At 42.5% G+C, this 19,705-nt stretch overlaps 1 protein-coding gene across 2 annotated transcripts in view; it reads right to left on the bottom strand.

The window, feature by feature from the left end:
• Positions 1-1,096: 1,096 nt before the first annotated feature.
• The window catches only part of MPPED2 (metallophosphoesterase domain containing 2), a 126,508-nt gene continuing 107,899 nt past the window's right edge, over positions 1,097-19,705 (bottom strand). For both annotated transcript variants that reach the window (XM_059474632.1, XM_059474631.1), the window contains 3 exons: positions 8,079-8,194; positions 4,747-4,860; positions 1,097-1,291 (listed from right to left, as the gene is read on the bottom strand). In XM_059474632.1, the coding sequence (XP_059330615.1) occupies positions 1,173-1,291; positions 4,747-4,860; positions 8,079-8,194 (349 nt within the window). In that variant the 3' untranslated portion in view covers positions 1,097-1,172. The remainder of the gene's footprint in view (positions 1,292-4,746; positions 4,861-8,078; positions 8,195-19,705) is intronic.

Genomic DNA, 19,705 nt, shown 5'->3' with positions numbered 1-19,705 from the left:
TTACAGTGGTGGAACAGAAAAAACTATCTGCAACAATATTTTGTGCTAGTGAGATTGCATTTACACACAGTGCAAAATAAGAAAAAGGAAATAAAAAAAGACAAGAAGAATATTTAAATATAAAGGACAACTAAGCCTTATTTTATTTAGGCTTGATTGTATCCATTTGACTCTATACATGCCTGAACTACAACAAAGATTTAACTCGGGCTCTTGAAGGCCTTGAGCACTTGGAAAAACATGTCACATCCTTCATAATTTAGATGTGCTGTACAGCATAACTTTGCAGATGCTATACTGGCAATATTAAATCCTAGCTTAGTTATAATGCACAAAAAATACATATATATATAAATTCATATTTAAAAGGAGTCCGCATTTACAATTTTTTTTCTTTTTTTTTTACTGCATGAAATACCTGCTCTTTGCAGCTTTCACCCCCAGTCTTTTAAAGCTAAAATAATTTAAAAAAAGAAACAACAGAAGGTAGATATCACATACAGGCTGTGGCTATCAAGATCAGTCTTTATAAAGCAAGTAGAGACAAACAACTGAGAAGTCTATTCTCCCCTTGCTGCATTCTACCATGAATAGAAACAAGTTAAAGTACATGCACACATGTCAAGAGGCAAATGGACCCCAAAACACTGTTTGTGCTACTAAAAAAATTGATATAAATTGAGATAAAAAGCTGACATTTAAACCTAGGGAAAAAGAAGACACTTAAAAAAAAACACGACAATAACAAAAGTTGTGCAAACTTGGGTGTATTTAAATGCTGCCTATTTTTTAGCTTATAATATAATATTAAAATAAGGTCTCTCACTTATTAAAAGAAAGCTTGGCTGTCCTTTTGAGAACACTATAACAATTTACAATGGCAAATTTATTGAAAAACAAAATTCATTGTACAAATTCACAATGCTTCATCAATTTAAAATGAATGCTGCATTTCCAAAAAGCACAACCTCTAACTTCTCTTCCTGTTTCTTTTGCACCAGCAATTTACAAATAAAAAAACCAAAACAAAACAAAAAAATCCCAAACCCCACCCCAAAACAAAACCCCCCACGGCTCCCCCCAAAATCCCCCCTAGCCCCTATTTTGAAATAAACATGAATGTAAGTTTTTAATTAGAAAATGGCAGTTTATAGACCTTCCCCAGTAGTGCTTCAGGATCCTTGAGGGGTGGGAAGGTCGAAGATGATGGGAGGGTTGGTGGGCTGGAAGCTGACAGTGCACGTGGAGGCGTTGATGTAGGTGGTGTAGCCATCTGTCATGATGCCATAACCTGTGGGGACAAGGGACACACTCACTGGGATGCCTCAGGGTTCAGCTTTTACATTTTCCCCATTCTGTGCTGCTTTAGTGGGTGGGTCTGGGCTTCACATTCAGGGATGGTGAGCTCTGTGCCCAGAGCAGGGAGACAAAACAATTCCTGCTCCAGCTGGGCACCAAGGACAAATGATCCCAATCTCAGCCCCAGAGCACAAACCCCGTGGGCTGCAGAGAGAAAAACAAGCAGGCTGGGAGTGCCTGGGCTAAAGCTGCAATGGGACAATGAACTGCAAGGTGCAAATGGAGCAGAACTGATCCCAGGGAGAGAGCCCGGCAGCGCTCGTGCATTTTGGGGCCATTTTGGGTCATCTTGGGTGCAGCCCTGGCTGGGCTCTGGTGCTGCCCAAGGTGGATCCATGGAGGAGATGCTTTGAATCAATCCCTGCTTTATTCTGTAGCTCTGTCCAGCCCCTGCTGCTCTAGGGCAGCCTGCTCAAGGCATCAACTGCCAGGGACACACGGACACCCCAAGGCTGCTGGGGCATCCCTGCTGTGCAATAAAACCAAACTGACCTCTTCAAATGACACCAGCCCCTGCTGGTACCTCTGCCACAAAGACTCAACTATTAAAAACCCAGTGGGCTGTGTTTGAGATAAGAACAGGCACTTTTGGTTTATGTACAAACCTTTTTTTACCCCTGGAATATCCTCTCTTGCAACGGGGTGTGGCAGAAACACAAACCACACATGTTCTTTTTCTAATTACTTAATTAGTGAGTTATAGCTTGCATGCCTGTCAGAAGAAAAAGACCATTCAGAAGCAAAAGATTTTAAAGTAACTTTGGTTTAACCTCAACACCTGCTCCCAACAAAGGACCTGAACTCTGTCACCTCCCCTGTGCTGGCCCTTATCACCCTGCTCCTCATCCCAGCACTGCCCAGCTGCTGCTCACGCTGCCTTGTGCAGGCTGCCCTGGAGCAGGGGCTGGACAGAGCTACAGAATACAGCAGGGATTGATTCAAAGCATCTCCTCCATGGATCCACCTTGGGCAGCACCAGAGCCCAGCCAGGGCTGCACCCAAGATGACCCAAAATGGCCCCAAAATGCACGAGCGCTGCCGGGCTCTCTCCCTGGGATCAGTTCTGCTCCATTTGCACCTTGCAGTTCATTGTCCCATTGCAGCTTTAGCCCAGGCACTCCCAGCCTGCTTGTTTTTCTCTCTGCAGCCCACGGGGTTTGTGCTCTGGGGCTGAGATTGGGATCATTTGTCCTTGGTGCCCAGCTGGAGCAGGAATTGTTTTGTCTCCCTGCTCTGTGCACAGAGCTCACCATCCCTGAATGTGAAGGCCAGACCCACACACCAAAGCAGCACAGAATGTGAAAAATATGAAAGCCAAAACCTGAGGCATCAGCTTCTGAGACCTCAGGAGCTCCTCAGCAGGTTAAGAACACACACTTTCACATCCTCATGCTGCCCAGAGAAGCTGTGTCAGCCCCAACCCCAAAGTGTTCAAAGCCAGGCTGGACAGGGCTCAGAGCAACCTGGGATAGTGGAAAGCATCCCTGTCCATGGTAGAGGGCTTGGAATGAGATGATCCTAAAGTCCCTTCCAATCTAAACCGTTCTGTGGCTCCATTATTTAATTTATACATGTATTTCAAAAGAATTTTATAAAAGTGTGGGTGTGTTTTCAGCTGACATCTACAAAAAGCTAACAAAGAAGCTTGAAAACATCCAGAAAGTATTTGGCCCAAATGCACTTAAAAAAAAAAGGAAGAAACACTCCAGAGTATCATGGAGGAAGAAAGCTTCCCATTGCAAACCCACAGAGGAAAAAGGTTTTTTTCTTTCAAACCATTATGATAGAGTACAGATCACTGCTGTCTGAAAGCTCAGATAAATACAGCTACCCACAGTGCCTATCAGAAAGAATAATCACTTCAGAATTGCTTCCCTGTCCACCTGTATCACTTTATTTATTTAGACTGGCAATTTTGATTTAGATCATCTCATGGTGGGAAAAACCTTGTTTGTGGTTGTTTTGCTTATCAAACAGGGGAAAAAACCTGCATCACCAAAATGTGTGTATGGCCTCTGTTGGTTCAAGGGAATGTGGTGCATATTTATCTCAGCTGAGGCTGGATAGAAGTTAATTGCACCCTGAGATAATGCTCTTAACACTTTGCTATTTCTTCCTGTACTGAAGCAAGCCATTCTTATGTTTTTCTGTGTAAGTACTAGAAATTATTTTAAATTTTTGCTGGTATTTTTACAAGAATTTATTTGAATGCTCGCTTTTAATATGTCCTGCCACCTTTCCCAGGAGATTTAAACATGCTGCTTTCTCATATGATGGTCCTGTACATTCAGACACCCTCAGCACTATTACAACCACAAGTTTCACCACCCAAATTTACAATTTACACATTTCAGCTGGGAGTCTTGCCATGTTCATTTATTTTTAATATGTGAGGACTAATATTTGTACAAAATACTCAATCTTTTTAATGGGCGCATTAAAGGACAGTTATTTATGCCTCTGTGCAGAGGGTCATGTCAGTATTCCCAGTACAAACTCTTTATTTACAGATGCCAGGCATGGAAATCATTTCATGAAGTCACAAGGGCTTCAGAAAAACCAACACCACTGGCAGAGAGAGCTGTCCTCTTTTTATTTTGCTTTTATGAAGTCCTGAAATCTTTAGGCCTATGGAGAACCTAGTTAGAGACAATGGAGAAACCTCCAGGGGGAGAATATAAAACATTTAATGTGTAATTTTGAGTTCTGGGGTCATGAAGTCTCACACTCTCTCTCAGGCAGAACTCCTAGTGTTTGTCTCTCAGCCACATGAAAGCCACAAAATTGTATTAAATATTTAAGTATCTCCAGAATGTATTTAATCTCCCAGTGCCACAAACTGAGCTGGTTGTTCCTGAGGCTGACACACTGCTCACACTGCCTGTGCTGGCAACCACAGAGGGGGAATATCTCCCCTAAACCATGGCACTGATGCCTGACTCCACATGCCCTCCTTTCTGCTTCCCCTCATACCCTGAGGGAGGTGAGGAGAGGCAGCAAGTTGTCTGCACATTTCCTTTTTCTCCTCCAGCAACTTTCCTAGCCCCTGTGCTGGGAGTAACGGGGATAATTTTCATTTTGGCTCGCAAGTGTGGGGAATCTCATCTGTTTCTCTAGCAGAGTTTGTCAAAACTTGAATTGCTTTCAAATAACCTGCACGGAACAACCTTTGCAGCACGGTGAAAGATGTAGGTGGCTAAACGTAGCACACATTACTGAAAGAGTCTGCTTTAATTCTGGAATAAATTCACAAAGTGCCACACAGGCAATCACTTCCCTGAACTCCCTCCTTTACTTTAATGCAATCTGCCATTACCCAGTGCAATACACCATCAAAATGTGCCTCTGGAAATGGGAGCTGAAGCCGGGAACAGCTCTGCTGCTTACCTTCATGAATCCCACCAAAGACATGCAGCTTGGGCCTGACTCTCCTCTGCACTGTGTTCAGCAGCTCCACACAGCCCACTCTCTGCAGCTCCTTGGGAACCCAGTCTCGGAAACCTGGAGGCAAAAAGCAATCAGTGCATTAATTTCCCCTATTCAGGTGAGGTTTCACCTATTCTTTCAGGAAGTCATCATTCACACAGGGTTTATTCCATTATCTCCAGTCATAACCTCTCCATTAAAGCACACAATGGCTTTTAAGAAATGTTTTTCACTGTCACTTTGCCTTCCTTAAGATTTCCTCCCTCCATCTGCATTAATATTTTTCCTGGATGTGATTTGTTGGTTTTTTTTTGAACTATAGGTTTCTTCCACCTTGAAACCCCGGGCACTGCTGCAGATTTTTCCTGGCACTGCTGCAGATTTTTCTTCCCTTTCCCCTGGCTCTGACAGCATTCAGCTCCGTGGTTAGTCCAGAAATGAAACAGCTCAGCGTCACAGACATCTTTTCATGCAAAATCTTTCTCTTAAGATTTTTTCTTCTTGAGAAGCTGAGAGGCTGCAGGGACAAAATGTAAACAATGATTGTCTGCTGCTGCAGAATGCCTCAGGTGGATTTTTGATTGGCCCATATTAGATCTTTATAATTAATGGCCCATCAAGGCCCAGCTGTCTCGGACAGAGTCTGAAACAGCTGCCTTTTTGTTATCATTCTTTTCTATTCTATTCTTAGCTTAGCTAGCCTTCTGAGATAAAAATTTTCTTCTATTCTTTTTAGTACAGTTTTAATGTAATGTATATAATAAAATAATAAATCAAGCCTTCTGAACATAGAGTCAACATCCTCATCTCTTCCCTCACCTGAAAACCCCTGTGAACATGTCATAGCTCAAGAAGGTGAGCTGAGCCTCCTCTCAATCCCAAAGATTTAAAATACAGATTCCCACAGCTTCTGGAGGATGTGGTCTGCAGCCATCAGGCCACTTCTGAGCCCTCATCACTGTGCAAAAGTTGCAAAGCAGCTCCCAACAAGCCAGTGCTAATTGACCACTCTCGCAGACATCTTTTATGAAAAATCCTTTACTTAGGATTTTTCCTCCTGAGAAGCTGAGAGGCCTCAGGAACAAAATGTAAGCATTGATTATCTGCTGCAACAGGTGGATCTTTGATTGGGCTAAGTTAGATATTTCTAATTAATGGCCAATCACAGTCAGCTGGCTCGGACAGAGAGCCAAGCCACAAACCTTTTTTATCATTCCTTCCGATTCTATTCTTAGCCAGCCTTCTGAGGAAATCCTTTCTTCTATTCTTTCAGTATAGTTTTAATGTAATATATATCATAAAATAATAAATCAGCCTTCTGAAACATGGAGTCAGATCCTCATCCCTTCCCTCATCCTGAGACCCCTGTGAACACGGTCACAGACCACGCTGCCACTTGATCTTCTGGACAGTACAGAAAAATGTAAAAAGATTTTACAGAAAAATGTAAAAAGCTGCCATGAGTCCCTGCAGGAGCCTGCTGCCTGGACTGGCATGGAAAACATCAGCAGGACAAGGGAATGAGGAGCAATGAAAGGGAAATCAGGAGGCATGTCCAGCTGCAGCACCATTCTACTGACTTTGGTAAAAACATGAGCTTGGCTAAATTTTAGAGTGGCCAAAGAGTCCAGTTACAGCTCTACGTCCCTTAATATTGACTTAACATTAATAAGTAAACACTTATTTAAAAACCAGTATTTTATCAATGTTACCATGCAGGCTGAGTCCTAGAGCCCCTCATTTTAGGGACAGTACTGACACCAAATCTGTGTCTGTGGTAAAGACACAGTGCCAACCCTTTGAAACTGAGCTTCATTATATCCTTCAAACACAAAATTTAAGCAGGCTTGTTCAATGACATCACTCGTTGGTGTCTGCAGCATCACAGTATTTCTGTATGTACCCAGTTCAGAGCAGGTGGATGAGCAACCCATGTAAAACAGCACCCATGAAACATTATAAACACACTTGGGTTTTGGTTTTTTGTTTTTTTTCTTCTTTGGGAAAATGAAGTGATTAAGAGAGTGCTGTTCAAGGCCCTGGTTTGCAGCCACTGGCAGCTCCAGCAAGGTTAAAGGGAATTTGCTGATCTTCTTACAACATTCTCTAGGTAGCATTAAAAACTAACCAGAATATAAAAGGAGCAGTAAGTACATTGGTCAAAAACTTTTTGTGGCGTTTTCTTTTTTTTCCCCTTAGCTTGGATTGCTGACTCTTAACTTAATTGTGGTAAAAAAACCACAACTTAGTGGTTTTTTAAGCGTGCATTAATTCCTGACTCCACAGTCACCAAGAAGCTCCAAAAGAACACTGAGCCAGCCTGGAAGGACTTAAAATGCTGGTTTATTCTATTAAAATGCAATTGTGAGAAGATTTTACATATTCACTACCACAAATGTAGTAAGTGACTGTGATTTGGCCACTTCCTGTGATTGTGTGACCCCTTGGGTTACAAGAACTTCCTAAAACCCTGACAAAAATCCTAAAACCCTGACAAAAACCCTAAAACCTCGACAAAAATCATTCTTCTTACAGTAAGGGCAGTGAAGCCACCGCCACACTTCCTCATGGTGATCTGATAAGTGACATTTGTATGAGTCTCAGTTGCTGTAAACCCAGCAGGGCTTAGTTTAAATCTTAAACCTGAGCTCAGCCAATGACTCACACTGAGAAGAAAAGCAAAACTCAACTAAATGAGAAACTTTAGCTGCCTAATGAAGAAACAAATTATGCATTCAGTGGCTGGTGCTCACCTGTCATTAAATCAAGTTAGGAACAATTATCTAAGAACATAATTTTATTCCTTCACAAATTTTTTATGAGCCAATTAATACCTCTAAAACTATTCTTACATATTCAAAGTTTACAAGGGCATTATCAAGGAGAATGTGTGACTGCAAAGTTCCAAACTCTTGACTGCTGCTCTCAAACCTTAAAATGACACGACACTGTAGTGAGAAAAGGTTTCAAAAGTTTTAGTCAATCTCTAAAAAGTCATAAGGGATTGAAAACTGGTTGTCAGATGAATACCACTCTTAAATAAAATGTCATACTATAATGGTTATGGTGTCAGATATTTGATCTTCCCTAGCTTGAATTTAATAAAAAAAAAAAAAAAAAAAGTTTTTTTTATAGAAACTCAACAGATCAGCTAAGCCTAATCATAATTTTCCACTTCTTTCAGAAAGTTTTTACTCTGGGTGCAATTACAGTATATCTTACAGCATTATCAACTTAGGAAGTAAAATTCTCACGCAAAAAATAAAATCACACAGAACTTTTGTTTCACTTACCAAGGGGAGGTCCATGTGTCATTAGTATATCAATTCCCTCAGGAATAAGGTTCCACTTGTCTAGCAAAGACTGACCTCTGGGTAGATTAAAGCCCCATCCATTAAACCATGGTGTCCTTTGGGGAAAATAAGACAAACTGCATCAGTGTAAATAAAAAAATTTCTTCCCTTCTCCAATTTTTTTTCTGAATTAAAACAATTTCTGTGCTTCAGAGATTACCTGCAGACAGCCTTTTTTGAAGGGGATGCCTCTAACACACACTGATTTAAATACATACACACATATGATTAAATGTCCATTTGAATTTAGATTAATGTCTGAAGTTGTTTTTGTACCTTGAGTGCATTCAGCCCTGGGGGCATTTTCTCACTACAGAGAAAGGGAAAAACACTAAAATAACAAAGTCTAAATCTCAAGCTTTTTATCAAAGTTTGGGAATGTTCAAACATAAGAACTCCTTCCCTATGATAACTACCAAAACAACCCAAACGTTTTTTTGGAGGCAAAAAATCAGTTTATCCCAACACAGGGCAGCAGTTCAACAAGAGGCTCAATGGGGCAGCACCACCTGTGCCACTGTGGCATCTCACTAAACTCAACCTTGCTCCTTTCAGCACTTTTATTACCAGAACACTCACAAAACTGGGGTTTGAACCCCTGAGCCTCCTAGACATACAGGAAAAACCAATAAAAATGATAAAAGAAATAAACATTCACACAATGTTTAGCCTTACAGTGGCTTTTTAAAAGGATCTTATAATTTCAATAGTAAAATATTTTTTTTACTTATAAATATTTTCACTTATATATTATAATTTAAACAATAAAATTTAGTATTTTATTATAATAATAAAATTAAAATAATAATAAAATTTAAACAATAAAATCTAGCATTTCTCAAGGAAAACTGACAACCTCAGCGTTCTCCAGGGGACCACAGAGTTGTTCTGAGACACTTTATCCACCAACCCAAGCATGTAGCAATGAAAAGCACATTTTCTAGAATTTTTTTAACACAGAATTTTTCAACACATAATTTTGATACAGGTCTATCGTAATAAACCCTTTCCCTATCAAACAAGCACACTGACGAAATACAGAACTATTTAGATATGTTACCAACAACCTTTCTTAGTGTTGTACTAATTTTAAGAGTTTCCATCTGTGTGTGTGTTTCCTAGAGCTCAGGCAACAGTTTTAGACTTTGATTTCTAGGTGGGATTCTCCTGTCCTAGCCCATATTTCTGAAGGTTCTAGGTGGGATTCTCCTGTCCTAGCCCTGGTCATATTTCTGAAAGTTTTAGGTAGGATTTTCCTGTCCTAGCCCTGATCATATTTCTGAAAGTTCTGGGTAGGATTCTCCTATCCTAGCCCATATTTCTGAAAGTTCTGGGTAGGATTATCCTGTCCTAGCCCATATTTCTGAAAGTTCTGGGTAGGATTATCCTGTCCTAGCCCATATTTCTGAAGGTTCTAGGTGGGATTCTCCTGTCCTAGCCCACATTTCTGACGGTTCTAGGTAGGATTATCCTGTCCTAGCCCACATTTCTGACGGTTCTAAGTAGGATTCTCCTGTCCTAGCCCATATTTCTGAAAGTTCAGGCTACTCCTGAAGTCTCCTGTGTGCTGCAGTTCTGAAAACAGAAAACAAATCTGGGGGCAAAGAACAACCACAAACCAACCTTGAAAATAGCCATACCTGTTAAAACAGAGATCATTCAAGTCCTGTGTAATTTCATTATGTACTCTGCCTCCCCTGCCCTCTAAATTATTCATTTTTCCAGCCTCAAATATGTATTTGAGTGAGAATGTCCTGCTGAGACGACATCTCTAACTTTTAATTTTTTTTTATAATGAAAGCATTTAGTTTTGCTGAGACCCCAGTTTGACCAATGAGGGCTGTACCCAGCTCTGGGGATGATCTGCATTCCTGACAACTGGCAGGATGGAAAACCAGCAGGCACTGCTAATATAGGGGCAGGAAGGTCACCGGTGCCTTTGTGACAGATAATAGACATATCCCATGTAGTCCTGCTGCATAATGCTCATACTACACACACACACAGGAACTCATTCAGGCCAGCAGACTTCCTCAATGAACACTGACAAAAGACAGGAAAATTAGATGTTAGCCAAACATTTCACGCGAGCCGCGGGCTCCTCAGCCACAGGAGAGGCTTCACCTCTCACAGCTGCCTTGCTCTGCACCCACCAAAACACCCAAAAACCCTCCTGGGTTTAAAGCAAGGTCCCACCAAGGTTTGTGTGCAGCTGGGTTAAAATCGAAGGCTGTGTCTTGGCTTTGAACCACAAGAATTTCTGCTTTCCTGAAACACCTATCCAAGTTCCCCTTCCTATAACATTCCTGAGTTTTAACCCATGGAGATTATTGTAACCTTCAGGGCTGCAGGCAGAAGTTAAAATATCCCTTCCTACAACATTCCTAGATTTTAACCTATGGAGATTAAAATATCAGAAGTTAAAATATGGTTTGGCTAAACATTCAGCTGCTTAAAACAAACAAACACACAGACCTGGGGTCAAACTTTTCACTGTCAATTAATGATTCTTTCCCCACTTGCATTTCTCCTGCAGATAAGACTGTAGTTATTACAACATAGTTAAAGCTGAAATGTGAAACCACATCTGTGATTTCGCTGGAGCTCTTTGGAGACCACGACCACAGGAAAAAAAAAAAAACAAAAAACTGGATTTGTGTGCAGGATTTTTATTTTATATTCTTCTGAAGCACTGTGGAAAGAGGAGGAGGGGAACCTGAGCTCAGATACATTCCTCATTCACCAACCTCTGTAATTAGCTGTGACTAACAGGCGCCACATGGGAAGAAAACTTTTGAGAAACCTTCCTCGTTATGCACAAAAAAAAGAATGGTCAAGTACTTACGTAATATACTAAAGGTACTTACTTAATATACTAAAGATTTTAATACAAAAGGGGTAAATCAGAGAGGAGCAGGCACGACTGAAGAACAGCTGGATTACAGATTTAGGCTTCAGGCTTTTAAAACATGAAACAGTGAACTCCTGACAGCACTGCAGGCTGGCCAGGCAGACTGAGGGTCCCTGTTTTGGAGCCGGCTCAGGCTTTGCCAGAAAGCCAAGGATGTGCTCAGAACAGCACCAAGAAGCCAAAGAGCTGCGTGGCACAGGCTCAGGAACACCAGGGAAGGTGGCCTGATGGGGAAAATAAGACAAACTGCATCAGTGTAAAGTAAAAAAATCTCTTCCCTTCTCCAATTCCAATTCCAGTGAGCACGGGATGGGGTCGGTGTGCTGTGAGCCCTGGGAGTGGCTGGTCACCCCAGCAAACTCCAAGTTCCTGCAGGAAACACAAACCCTGCTCTGTGGATCACAGGGGGAGATTTCACTGCTGCTAGTGCCTTTTTTGCATACACAAGAGTCAAACAGAGTCACTCTCAATGTCTAAATAACTTAGAAAAAAAGAATTGTGCACAGAGTTAGGTGCCTTCTGCAATGTATTTTCAAGCTGATTACTTACTGTGAGAAACCACTTCCTAGGTTGTCTAGGAAGAAATGTAGATGAGGAATTTTGGCTGCACTGTCATGGTTTAACCCCACAGCCCTTTTCCTTGCCTCCCATGGGGTGGGAGAGAGAATCAGAGGGGTAAAAGCACATATTACCCACTCATGGCAAACTACAATCAAACACAAGTAAGTAATGAAGGCTACGTAGTCATTAGCAGCAATATTTCAGATCTGACCTAATTCTTGTTTCCTATGGATCTCTGAGTCAAATATTTCAGCTAATTCCTAAAACTTCATTTTTTTTAAGTATAGCTGGCAACAGCAAGAAGTTATTGAATTTAAAAAAAAAAAAAAAACAAAAAAAACAAGTTCTTTTAATGGATAATATGATGCTGAATAATGCCACAGGGGAGGCGTGGATGGCAAACCCACAGGGACCGGTAATGAGAGATTACAAATGATTTTGTCATTTTAGGTTTGGTGGACCGGAACACAGCCTGTGTTCAGAGGAACCTAATTGAGGCTCTGCTGCTCAGAACCACAGCTCACAGCTTCCCCCACGTGCCAGCAAAGCCCCAGAGGAATTCCTGCTCCCCAAGAGCTCCCCTGACAGCTCAGCCCGCCCTGAGTGCAGCGCTCCCTCATTGTCGCAGACATCTTTTCATGAAAAACCCTTTCCTTAGGATTTTTACTCCTGAGGAGCTGAGAGGCCTCAGGAACAAAATGTAAGCATTGATTATCAGCTGCTGTGAGATGCAACAGGTGCATCTGTGATTGGTCCATGTTGGTTGTTTATAATTAATGGCCAATCACAGCCCAGCTGGCTCGGACAGAGAGTCCCAGACACAAACCTTTGTGTTTAGATTAATGTCTTAATTCCTTTCTATTCTATTCTTAGCCAGCCTTCTGTGAAAACCTTTTCTTCTATTCTTTTAGTATAGTTTTAATGTAATATATATAATATATTTTAAATTTTATTATTTAAAATAATAAATCAAGCCTTCTGAAACACGGAGTCAGATCTCCATCTCTTCCCTCATCCAAGAACCCCTGTGAACACTGTCACACCTCATCACTGGGGAGAGAGGCTGTGCTGGCACCAGATGCGGCACAGGGAATATCCTCACGAGGGGCAGACACCTGGCCCTTCGCTGAGCTCTCCTCAGCTCCTCAGTCCTGCACAGGAATCCCCACAGATCCCCCTCCACCTGGCCTTTTGGAAGCTTGTCTGAAATTCAAAGGAGAGGCCTGCAAATTATCTTCACACCTCGTGTGCTGCACGAGCTGCAAGAGCTGCAGACGCTGCTGGACATCGTGCCAGGAGGGAGGGAATGCTAAACTTCCCAACAAGGCTCATCCTCCTTTTCAATTTTTAATTTGTTTCTAAAAAAATTAAATTTTTCTAGGTGCACTGGGAGAATCCCTGGACTAATCCATCTGCTTCCAGCAGCAGGGAGCTGCAGCTTCAGCAGGTGACCTGATCTCCCTTCTCCCAGGTGAGCACTGTACAGCTTTATTATTTCACTAATACATTAAAAAACACCCAAAACAAACCTGCAACAAAAGCACAGCCATGGAGCATGATTTCATGGCACAAAAAGATCACAACTGCTCCTTGGTGCATTCACCTCAGAACCAACACTAGCACATGGGCAAAGGGGACACAAAGTCACAGCCACGTTCACCCAGGTAGCACAGAAATGTCAACTTTAAAGCTTTTGAAGGGTGGCAACTCCTACAACCCACTTTCATCTCTTCTCTGACTCATGAATTGAATTACCTGATCCTCAGAGCTCAATAACTCAAAAGGTAAATGTACAGGGAGACCTTCTATATTCACATTTTCCTCTTGACTCCACCAGCAAATCCATTTATTTCCATAGTTACTTCTAAACAGGATTAGAAAAATTAATTATCTCGTAGGTCTTTAATCCCAGGTATTCATTCATTTTTAAGGATACACAGTCTTTTAGGAAAGCTTCAATTTTATCTTTAATCCAATGAGTAAAGCGCACAGGAGGCAAAAATCTCATTCTGTCTCCCTGCACAGGATAACAGCTGAGGGAGCATCTACCCAGTGGGAAGCACTTCCACACCACCAATAACAACAACAAAATGCTCTCTATTTTTATCAGCATTCAAAGGGAGCACACAGCCCTGGCTCACGGGGCAGGCAGGCAGCTCCAGCAGCAGAGCAGAGCTGGTGGCACAGGACAGGGATGAGCAGCCCTGGAGTGGTGTGTCACAGACATCTTTTATGGAAAATCCTTTCCCTTAGGAGTTTTCCTCCTGAGAAGCTGAGAGGCCGCAGGAACAAAATGTAAACAATGATTGTCTGCTGCTGTGGAATGCAACAGGTGCATCTGGGATTGGTCTCAGAGTTGTTCTAATTAATGGCCAATCACAGTAGCTGGCTCAGACAGAGAGCCAAGCCACAAACCTTTGTTATCATTCCTTCTTATTCTATTCTTAGCCAGCCTTCTGATGAAATCCTTTCTTCTATTCTTTTAGTATGGTTTTAATGTAATATATATCATAAAATAATAACTCAAGCCTTCTGAAACATGGAGTCAGATCCTCATCTCTTCCCTCATCCTGAGACCCCTGTGAACCCCATGGGACCACCCTACAGACACATCCCCAAAGCACCCACTCCACTCCTGGGCCAAGGCTGCAGGACAGCAAAGTTGTCAGGACCCAGGACATCCCTCTGGCTGCCCTGGGTAGTTGGAGACCCTGGCAGGGGGCTCAGAGACCTTGGCACAGAGTCACAAACACCTGTGCCTTTGATTTTAGCCCCTGGAAACAATTACCAACCTTGTGTGACGAGTTACAGGCCACAAGGGTTTGAATAGAATGATAGTGAATTTACCACAGGGTGAAAAAGTAGAATTTTGGGGATTTAGAATGGGGGTTCAAGAGGCAAGATGGAGGAATCTGGGTGTGTCCTGTCTTTCTCCTTCTTGTCCTCCATCTTCTGCTGTGGTGGTGGCACTTTTGGATTGGTTTAGAGTAGAGACAGACTGTCTAACATAGGTGATAGGTACTGGAAAATTATGTAAATAAGGTACATGTAGTGCTTAGTTAACACCACCCCAAGAGCGGTCAGAGAAAGAATGTAACAGAAAAGAGAAAATAAACAACCCTGAAAAGCAGAGCTGAGGAATCTCAACTTCTTCGGTTGCGGGGCTGGGAAAAAGAGACTTTCTAATATCTCGGGGTCATCTCAACAACAGAAACCAGAGACAAAGTGACAAAACAGCCACCAGCAGTGACTTGGTGCAGGGAGAAGGAGAAGGAGGAGAAGGAGGAGAAGGAGGAGAAGGAGGAGAAGGAGGAGAAGGAGGAGAAGGAGGAGAAGGAGGAGAAGGAGGAGGTTTCAGTGCCCCCTGGCCCCAAGGGCAGACACACAGGGTTTGCCAGGGCCAGCAGCACACACTGTCCCATGGGAATGCACACACAGGGACAGGGATAATGGCAGGAGGGGAGAGCCTGGGGCATCATCCAGATAAAACACTGAGCAGAGCAAGTGCACAATGCATTTGAAGCCTCAGGTTTTGGCTTTATATATTTCCCATTCTGTGCTGCTTTAGTGTGTGGGTCTGGGCTCCACATTCAGGGATGGTGAGCTCTGTGCACAGAGCAGGGAGACAAAACAATTCCTGCTCCAGCTGGGCACCAAGGACAAATGATGCCAATCTCAGCCCCAGAGCACAAACCCCGTGGGCTGCAGAGAGAAAAACAAGCAGGCTGGGAGTGCCTGGGCTAAAGCTGCAATGGGACAATGAACTGCAAGGTGCAAATGGAGCAGAACTGATCCCAGGGAGAGAGCCCGGCAGCGCTCGTGCATTTTGGGGCCATTTTGGGTCATCTTGGGTGCAGCCCTGGCTGGGCTCTGGTGCTGCCCAAGGTGGATCCATGGAGGAGATGCTTTGAATCAATCCCTGCTTTATTCTGTAGCTCTGTCCAGCCCCTGCTCCAGGGCAGCCTGCACAAGGCATCACATTGAGGAAGCACATTTTACAGCAGCTTCTGTAAAGCCACTGAAACCTGCTTTCAGTGTCACTAAAGCACTTTTTTGGGTGAAGCTCCTTTTTAAAGTGAAGATTCAAATGCTTTTTCATAATGTAACAACCAGCAGGAAATGGGAAAGGCTAAATTGTTTCCTAAATGTGCTCATTATGTGCAGTGCTGTGACATGGGTGAGAGGCACAGCCTGGGGGCTCCAGCTGGATGCCATTCCCACCAGCCCTCACCTGCTGTGCCTCAGTGTCCCATTTAGAAAGTGAGAATAATAACACAGAACAGAAAGGAGCACTGGTTCCTTGGGATTTTGCTTACCCTGCATCTTTAAACAGCTGAAGCTCTCACAGAAGTGAATCATCAGTGCTGCAATTATGTTAGCCATGTACCTTCTCATTACCAGCCTGCACTTCACTCAGGAAGTCTCTAAAACATAGTTCAGCTATTCTCACAAGGTCAGAAAAACCTGAAACCTCAACAACCTGCTGGTTGTTTTGATTGGTTCTGCTTTGCAGATTTTTCTCTCTCTAACTCACAGTCTCTAACCTCTGGTTATCTAAATGACAAAGCATTTGAGGCGCAGGACCCCCCATCCTGCAGTGAGTTTGGAGGGAAGCAGCCCTGCAGTGCCTTTTCCCTGGGGAGCAGGGAATGAGGAGCTGCAGGATCCCCTCTGCAGCCAGCATGACCTGGCATCCTCCTTGCCCCAGGCAATTTGCAATTTCTGACTGTACCAACTGGCCAGTGCAGGTTTGAGTTTAAACTCCTGTCAGACACAGATTCAGCCCTGGATCTGTGAGAGCTGTGAAAAACCCAGGACCTTTAGTGCTGCCATTCATCCTGCTCCATGGATGTGCTGATGTGGACCAGATTATCACATCAAACAGGAACAGGACAGCAGCAAGTGCAGCTTTAGCCATCCATACAAATGGAACATGGAAAGAATTCCCTCCTGCATCTCCCCTCTCTCAGTGTCTGCACATCTCTGCCTCCAGGCTGCTACTGCTGTTATTGACAGGGAATGAGCTCTGGCCCCCAAATCTGCAGCCAAATCTACCACCTCTGTGGATACCTCTCACTTATTTCTCCTCTCTGGTGGTCCACACCAGCCACTGACATCTCCTACCCTATGGCTGACCCTTTTTGCCAAGGATTGTCCATTCATGTTAACAATACCAGAACACCACAGTGTCACAGACATCTTTTATGAAAAATCCTTTCCCTTAGGAGTTTTCCTCCTGAGAAGCTGAGAGGCCTCAGGAACAAAATGTAAACATTGATTATCTGCTGCTGTGGGATGCAACAGGTGCATCTGTGACTGGTCCATGTTGGTTGTTTCCAATGAATGGCCAATCACAGTCAGCTGGCTCGGACAGAAAGTCTGAGCCAGAGCCTTTGTTATTCATTCCTTCTTATTCTATTCTTAGCCAGCCTTCTGATGAAATCCTTTCTTCTATTCTTTTAGTATAGTTTTAATGTAATATATATCATAAAATAATAAATCAAGCCTTCTGATACATGGAGTCAGATCCTCATCTCTTCCCTCAACCTGAGACCCCTGTGAACACTGTCACACCACAGTTTTTATAAAAACTCATCTGTGAGGAAGATGTGTTTTAGTAAAAAGAAAAAACCCCAAAAATTTAGTTAGGAAACAAATAAAAATACACCAGGGTTTAAGAGGCTTGAGAGCAAAGGAGCTGGAGGTTGGAACCCAGTAATGTCACAGAGGCACTGAGGACAGCAGGACAAAGAGCACAGCAGTAAAGAACACAGTGAGGCAGAGCAGTGAACATCACCACTGGAAAGAACAGGAAGGGACTAGGTGAATTTCTCAAGTTTATGATCCAGGCAACTTTTGTTAAAGTATCCAAATTGCTCATCAAAGGAAATTTCCTCCAAACCTTCTGGGGCTTTCCAATGCCTAACTGCATTGCAATTATATTATTTAGGGCTTTACTTAATGAGATCTGGGAGATATTTTAATATCCCCCCCAAAAAAATTGAAAATAATTCAAACTTGACTCAAGGGCTAATTTCATTCTACTTTTAAAAAGTACAGAATTACAAAGGCCTATGAACAGAATCAAGTACCAGACCTTACACATCTGCTCTGTGTAGCTGGGGCTGGCTGCAAGGATAGACCTGGCTTAAGTTAGGACCAGACTCAATTGGATCCAGACATTAAGCACAGTGGTGCTGCACTGTGGCAGAGCTCAGACCTCCAGAACACACTCTGGACTGACTTTTAGAACTGCTTCTCATTGTGGAGTGAGCCCTTTTAGTCCTTCAATCCCACATTGAAGGACACACGTGCCCTTGAATCATCAAAGGATGCTGCAGCACAGAAAGGAACTGAAATGACTCAAGTTCTTATGGCAAAATTCTGTGGTCTTCGTAAAAAACATAGAGAACCTTCAAATATCTGCCTAGAGGAAGGAGCTCTCTGGTCCTGAAGCTCACCACAACATAAATCAAATCTCTGCTCCCAGGGACATGCCAAGGGAAAGAGGAAACAAAAGAAAGAAGGAACAAACCAGCTGTCTAAAATTTTGATTCAATTTTGCTCAACAACTGTGCATGTTTGAGAATGATGCTTGGATGCTTGATTTCTCAGAGTAAGTGTGATCATAACATGCTGTTGTACCACATCTTAAATTAATTTCCTCCATTCCTCTCGTTATCTGTGCAGGAAATGTAAATTGACAAAGCTTCCACCCCAGGTCAGTCAGGGAGAGGCTTTTACTAGCAGTCCTGCTTCTGTGATGACAACACACATTAAAGTAGAGCAAAAAAAACAAAAAAAAGAAAGAAAAGCAAAGAGCTCTCCCCCAACACACACTTAATAGTGCATATCTTCAACCCACTGGGGTGGTCTGTGTGCCTGACATGTAAAACATCAAAATCTGAACAGATTTTCCAAACAAAATCTGAAATACTGGTCTAATTACATCCAGTAGTTGAATATTTTATATACTTGTAAAAGCAGCATTTGGAAAATATTAACAGAAACACGTCAGCCTTTAAAACAAATAAGCTGCATTTCAGTGAATTATGAAAGAAATGTTGCCAGATGTAAGTTAGTGTAACAAATAAAACACTCCAGAGTAGTTATGTCAACCTGCCCTATTAGTGAAATTGGTTCTTGCTCCTAAGAAACAACCTCTAGATATTTAATTATTTGGAATGCTCCTTAAAACAGAATTCTTTAGCATTGATAAAGTCCCTGTAGTTCCTCCAAAAGGCTCTGAGGGTCAGCAGATGTGATAGCTTGTTCATTAATTAATGCCACAGACCAGACAAATCCCAGACACGTATCTTTATGCAGTGTTTCAGCACCTTTTTATATGTTTATATCTGTGCTGCTCCTAATGTACACAACACTTAATGACACCTACAGGAAAGGTCTTTTTTATACTGAGGAGCCCTAGCACACAACATCACAAAGAAAGAGGTTTGGTCTTGGCTGCCTGTGCTTTTCCCATTCTAATTCCCAGAGTTATCAAACCACTTTGGTGTTTCTGAACCATGAACCAAAACCAACCCAAAGGAACATGGGAAGCACAAACCTCCATCACAATCACAGGAATTTGAAGGCTTTCAAAAACTCTTTCAAGTGCTTCACAAGCAGTAAATAATTCAGGGTGAGAACAGTCTGGTCACAGCACTGTTTACAGAGGTGCAGAACTAGGCTGGCTAACCCAAAAACAAATTTGCCAGAATTCATGCCCAAGAAACTTGCACAAAGTCAATCAGACAGCAGACACAGAATTCTGCCCTCCATGGCTTTCACCATTAGTCTTTACCAATGATTTAATTATTCTTAGCTACCCCAATGACCTAAAATAAGACACTGAGATTGCTTATTGCCAGATGGTGCTGTTTATCTTTAAATACCACCACTATTTTCATTTATGTTTTGCTCCAAATGCTGGCCAGCATTCCTCAATAAGAAACTGAAACTTTCCAGAATGCCTTGCTAGGAAAACCAAACAAGGCTCTCACGCATTAAGTCCTCCAAACATGCACAGCCCACAATATTTAATTGTAGGAACTTGTAACGTAATCTTCTAAATATTTACAGGAAAGAATGGAAA

This window comes from Ammospiza nelsoni, chromosome 6 (genome assembly GCF_027579445.1).
Source record: "Ammospiza nelsoni isolate bAmmNel1 chromosome 6, bAmmNel1.pri, whole genome shotgun sequence".
Classification (NCBI taxonomy): domain Eukaryota; kingdom Metazoa; phylum Chordata; class Aves; order Passeriformes; family Passerellidae; genus Ammospiza; species Ammospiza nelsoni.
This window is presented reverse-complemented; position numbering and strand designations above follow the sequence as displayed.